The 6,000-nt window shown below is 29.2% G+C and overlaps 1 protein-coding gene across 1 annotated transcript; it reads left to right on the top strand.

Moving 5' to 3' along the window:
- Positions 1–507: 507 nt before the first annotated feature.
- On the top strand, positions 508–1,575 carry LOC140840602 (uncharacterized). Its single transcript, XM_073207785.1, has 2 exons — positions 508–898; positions 1,162–1,575. Exons 1-2 carry the CDS (start codon positions 632–634, stop codon positions 1,408–1,410), a joined length of 516 nt encoding a protein of 171 aa, XP_073063886.1. The 5' UTR covers positions 508–631; the 3' UTR covers positions 1,411–1,575.
- Positions 1,576–6,000: the final 4,425 nt, after the last annotated feature.

Below are 6,000 nucleotides of genomic sequence, written 5' to 3'. Positions count from 1 at the left end.
AAAAATAATATAAAAATATAAATGGCTTATAAAAATAGTTTTACTTTCAAAACATTTACAAAACTAGTAAATCCGAAAATGTCTGCGGTGGGTTCTACAAAATCCGTGACAGACTCAGAATCACTGTTAAATATTGAATATGAATAGGACTATTGTTATTTTATTATTTTTTAAAGAATTATAAATTTTTAAATATATATATATATATATATATATATATATATATATATAATTAACATAAATCCAGAAAAGTCTTTTGAGGATTCTGAATTCCAACAGACATTTTCGAATTGTGATACTTTTATAAATGTTTTGAAAGTGATTTTTTTTTTTTATTATTGTTTTAAAAAAAGCCGGAAACTCTATGACACACCACATACCTCTGTCCTCTCTGAAGCACGCGTGTTGGATTCTCTAGTACACGTGTGGCCATACCAGCAACATGCATGCATGCATCCTCTCCACCGTCTTCGATTCTCCATCAATTTAAGGCTGAATGCATGCGATTGGCCTTGCATCTTATATCGGTGGCTTCCTTTTTTTATATAAATCTACATTCTTGTCCTTGAACCTGTGTTAATATTCAAGTGTTGTTGTTGATCGGAAATATATAAGTTTTAAGTTTGCGTTGATGGCGGATTTAAGGGATGAGCATGGGAATCCAATTCAGCTGGCGGATCAGTACGGTAAACCTGTTCAACTGACTGATGAGTACGGAAACCCCATGCATTTGTCGGGCGTGGCCACCACCACCACCCACCCCTATCCCACTGCGGAGACAGGTGGTGGTGGAGGTTTCGAGCCTCAGACACAGGAGCCAACGCTACCGCCGACTATTCAGGAGGAGCAGCCACCGCACAAGGAAATTCAGCGATCCTCGAGTTCGAGCTCTGGCTCAGTCAGTTTTTATGTTTCCTTTCCCTTTTTTTTTTTTTTTGCATTTTAAAACATTGTATAGGGTACTTAATTTACTCTTTACATGAATATATATATTTTAACTTTTGTTGCCTTCAGTATGTTGTTCTGTATTTGCATGCGTCCTCGTATAAAATTGTGACAGCCAATTATTTGTGTGAAACAAAAGTGTTATAGTCTTATAAGCTTCATGAATCCAGTAAAATTCCATACGGCGGATTGATTTTTGATAAAGTATATTTACAGTCTGAGGATGATGAACAAGGTGGGAGGAGGAAGAAGAAAGGACTGAAGGAGAAGATAAAGGAGAAACTGAGCGTAGGGAAACACAAAGACAAGGATGAGGCCGCTCACAGCAGCACCCCAGCTGCCACCACCACGCCGGAGAGCAGAACGTCCACCACCACGCCTGGGCAGGCGCCGGAGCACGAGAAAAAGGGCGTCTTTGAAAAGATCAAAGAGAAACTTCCCGGCCATCGCAGTACTACTGATTAGTTATCCTACTACGTATGTAATAATTTTAGGATTCAAGAAGTTAATTAATTTGTGTGATGTTTGGGATTTTATTAGGGGTATGTGTGTTTGGTTGTTGTAGTTTGGATTTATACTATACTTTTGAGTGTACGGTTTCTTTAATGTCAATAATAATTTGTTTGAAAATTGTATGTTAATTGGTGTAAAATATTAAATTTCATTTATTTCATGGACGTGAATCATTAAGACTTAATAAAAATTCTAAGATGGAACAAGTACATCGATAGAATAGTGTGACGACACAATAAAATAGAAAAAAAAAGTGTAGGACTGCATCAGATTTGCTTATATTTACAATAGTAAAAAATTTTCATGGATAATTCTAGTTTTATTTATTCTGAGATCTTCTTCTTACATGAGTATCTCACATGAGTTTTTGTCAAAATAAAAATAAAATTGTACACGGAAAATCGAAATTTCAAATTGGTTTAAATTGAAATTCTTTATTTAATCGAGAGTTTTTGTCAAAATCAAAATAAAATTGTACACGGAAAATCGAAATTTCAAATTGGTTTAAATTGAAATTTTTTATTTAATCGAGAGTTTGTCAGAATTGATACAAATATATCAATATTCATAAAATTTATTTAGATTTTATATTAATTGTTTTATCAAATTATAATCTAAAGTTTTATTATATTTAAATTTTTTGGACTTCGTATTCAAATTATCTAAATAATTTATTTTTTGAATCGAAATGTTAAAATATGGAATGTTTTCGTATGTCGCTCAGTTTTAGATTATATATATATTAAAATGGAACGAATCTTTGAACGCATTTTGAATTTAAATATAAATTATGTGTTAAAATTGAACCAAATTCGTAATTTATTCAGACTTTGTATTTAAATGTTTTATCAAATTATCTAAAAAAATTATATTTTATTATATTTTAATTCAATTTTGTATTCAAATTATTTAAAGACTTTAAACAAATGTTATATACGTAATCATGAAATTAACCAAGAAGATAATTTTATATTTTATAATATATTTTAAGTAAAATAATTGTCCAGTCGAATAAATCGAATCTAAATATAATGGTTAGAAAACCCCAAAAAATAATATATAATCGAACCGAGCCAGATCGATGAATAAATAACTATATATCTCGAAATCGAAACAAATCATCCAATATGTAATGGTCAATAAAAACGAGCATATGTATGTGGAAGTCTTAAGTATGTATATATTCTAAAAAAAAGCAAATACTTGTGTGAGACGATCTCACGAGTCGTATATTGTGAGACAAATCTCTTATTTAATTAGGTCATCCATAAAAAAGTATTATTTTATACGTTAAGATGATTGCTTTTTATTGTGAATATCGGTATGGTTGACCCGTCTCACAGATAAATATTCATGAGATCATCTCATAAGATACGTACTCTTCTAGAAAATATTATGTAAATATTGATTTATTAAAATAATAAAATTGAATTTTCAGATCGGGTTCGTTTGAATTCCCGTGGTTGTAAAAAATTATTAGTTTTGACGTCATAAATAAAAATATAACTGAACGAGCAACAAAATACTAAAGGCCGATTATTTTATTTGGGCCTCGTTGAAGCCCAACTAAGAATCGCCTTCAGTGGCCCATTCTTTTTTACTTGACTTTTACTCCACGATATGTCGATATGTATAAAATGCAATCTTGGTTATGATTGGGTTTGAAAAGATACTGTTTCCTTTATTATTAATCACAATGGTTGCTTCCCTTCAAAGATTAGACACACTCTTTCTCATAAAATAATGGCAAAAACTTGTGTGAGATGATCTCACGAGTCGTATTTTGTGAGACAAATATTTTATTTGAGTCATCCATGAAAAATATTACTTTTTATGCTAAGAATATTATTTTTTATTGTGAAAATCGGTATGATTGACCCGTTTTACAGATAAAGATTCGCGAAACCGTCTTACAAGAGACCTACTCTGAAATAAAAGCCAATAATTAATTTTCTCCACATTAAGCTTCACATAATACTTCCTCAATATCTATATTACTAAATTTTCAGCTCAAATTCGACCAAACTAAAACAAAGGAAAGCTCGAAGTTACTGAAAGAATCAAAAAAATATAGCAAGCATTGCAAGTTCATCAGAACAATTGAAAACTTCCGATTTGAGAAATTACTTTTTTTTGGTGATTTGTAATTGCATTTTATCGAGTTTGGTATTTCATGTTGTCAAAATTCAGTCTGAATGTTTTTTTCCCTTCAATTTTTAGTCTTTTTTTAACGTTGTGTTCATGTGGTATCAATTCAGCATTGATGCGGCACTGACGTGATGTTGACACATGCAATGTCAAATGAACGGTGATCTGATAAATACTTAAAATTGTTAAAAATCGAAATATATAAAATTAAAACTGAAATTTGAAAATATAAATCACCAAAATCACAAAAATTAAATATATAGAACCAAAAATGTATGTTTCCGTATGTACTTTTATTTTCGAGGTGTATGTACTTTTATTTTCGAGGTCTTAAATTCAAATTAATTATAGTTGTTAAAAAGTCATAATCATAATAATAATACGAATGGCTATATTTATCTAAAACATTTCAAAAAAAATCGAGAGGCGCTCATTAGCTTTTAGATACATGTGATGTGTTTTTAAATTGGTCGAAAAATGTTTCTTATATTTTAATTTGAAATTGCAATTATATTAGAATTGATTTTGAACTTACTAAACGCTCGATCCGTACATGGTTTTGATGTAGGAGTGAGTCTTACGTGAGATCGTTTCACGGATCATAATCGGTGAGACGGGTCAATCCTACACCTATTCACAATAGAAAGGAATACTACCCATATTGGATCACAATAGACAGATCATAATCGGTGATCCAAATAAGAGATCTGTCTCACAAATACGACCCGTGAGATCGTCTCACGCAAATTTTTGCCTTGATGTGGTCCATATTATTATTTGTATTCGAACAGTATCAATGAGGTGACACTCACATGTTATATGAAATAAAACATATAAAAATTGTATATTCAATAGTTGATTGTTATTCCATCAGGTATAGTTTGGTACATGGGATAAGAGAGGGATTGATAAATAATCATCTCTTATCCCATGTTTGGTACATTTTTAGAAAGCTCATGATATTATCATGAGCCCGTGATAAATAATTTTATATAGGGATAAAATATCCTTTTTATGAGATGTGATAATTTTAATCTAATGATAAAAACACAACAAATGACTTAATTGCCCTCAATATATAAAAATCTTAAACCCTATTGTTCTCTCATTTTACTTGTAGATAGAAATTAAAATTAAATAAATATTTTTATTTATTTTTATATATTATATAATATGATAAATATATAAATGAACTCGAGATAATTATATAAATTATTTGTATGAATCTCAATAAAATTATTAGTATCACTCGATTAACTTTAAAATTTTATATTTGACTTGGCTCATAAAATTAAGGGCTCAATTATCATATTATATAATATATGAAATTATGTAAAATAAAAATAAATCATGCAAACACTGTCGGTTCATGAACAAATACGAAATATGAACTCAAGCAACAAATTTGAAATTATAAAATTTATTATGATAAGGTTAATTTTGTCATTACAATCTAATATATAAATTTAATCACTCTTATTAAAATCATACCAAACATTAAATATAATATCCTACATCTTATTTATCCTTAATTTATCCTTATATTATATATCACATGTTTATCCTAGCATGTGTACCAAACTATACCTCAGTGTACAGAGATTGACAGGTTGATGAACGTCATAGACAAAATTATATATATATATATATATATAGACATACAATCATTTCTTATCCATAAACATTCGATAACGTGGATGGATAATGATTCTAATGTAGGTGATATCATATATAAATCTAAATTGGACTACTAAATTCCAAGGCACACGACGTGTTTAATGTGAAAGCGGGTCCCAAAGAAAAATAAATTAAAATACAATAAATTATAAATTTTACGTCCAAATTTAGAAAAATATAAAATAACTGCTTATGGGTCATAGTTGATAAAATTATTTGTTCTCTCTATAATTTTTTTTATAAAATATAGTTTGATGCTGGCTTGTATTTATTATTATTATATACACATTAATTTCATTTTCATTAAAGAAAAAATAAATGCCGTCGCCGTTGCTTGCTGTCTAACGGCGTTAATCTTTGACGAAATTTATATCCTTTTATCTAGCCAGCTCATCTCATATCGACCAACGAATTTTCTCCCATTATTCAATTAAATAATATGGCCCAATCCAATGAATATCGGTGGTTAATAAGTCGAGTTTTCTGATAACATTATTTAAAATTAAATTTGTATGCTTAAAAAATTGTTTCTTTTAAAAAAACTTCACCTTGATGAAATCATTGCAGTTTGATCAAATAATTTATGTGCAGAAATAGCATATTTTATTATTTTATTTTATGATGAGATTTAAGAGCTATTTTATATTATATTTATTGTTTTGGTCTCATGTATTCACATTTAAAAACTATTATGAAACGGTTTTGTGGGTCAATTTC

The sequence above is a fragment of the Primulina eburnea genome, chromosome 9, assembly GCF_022965805.1.
Source record: "Primulina eburnea isolate SZY01 chromosome 9, ASM2296580v1, whole genome shotgun sequence".
NCBI lineage: Eukaryota > Viridiplantae > Streptophyta > Magnoliopsida > Lamiales > Gesneriaceae > Primulina > Primulina eburnea.
The sequence above is the reverse complement of the archived record's forward strand: the minus strand, read 5'-3'. Positions and strand labels throughout refer to the sequence as shown.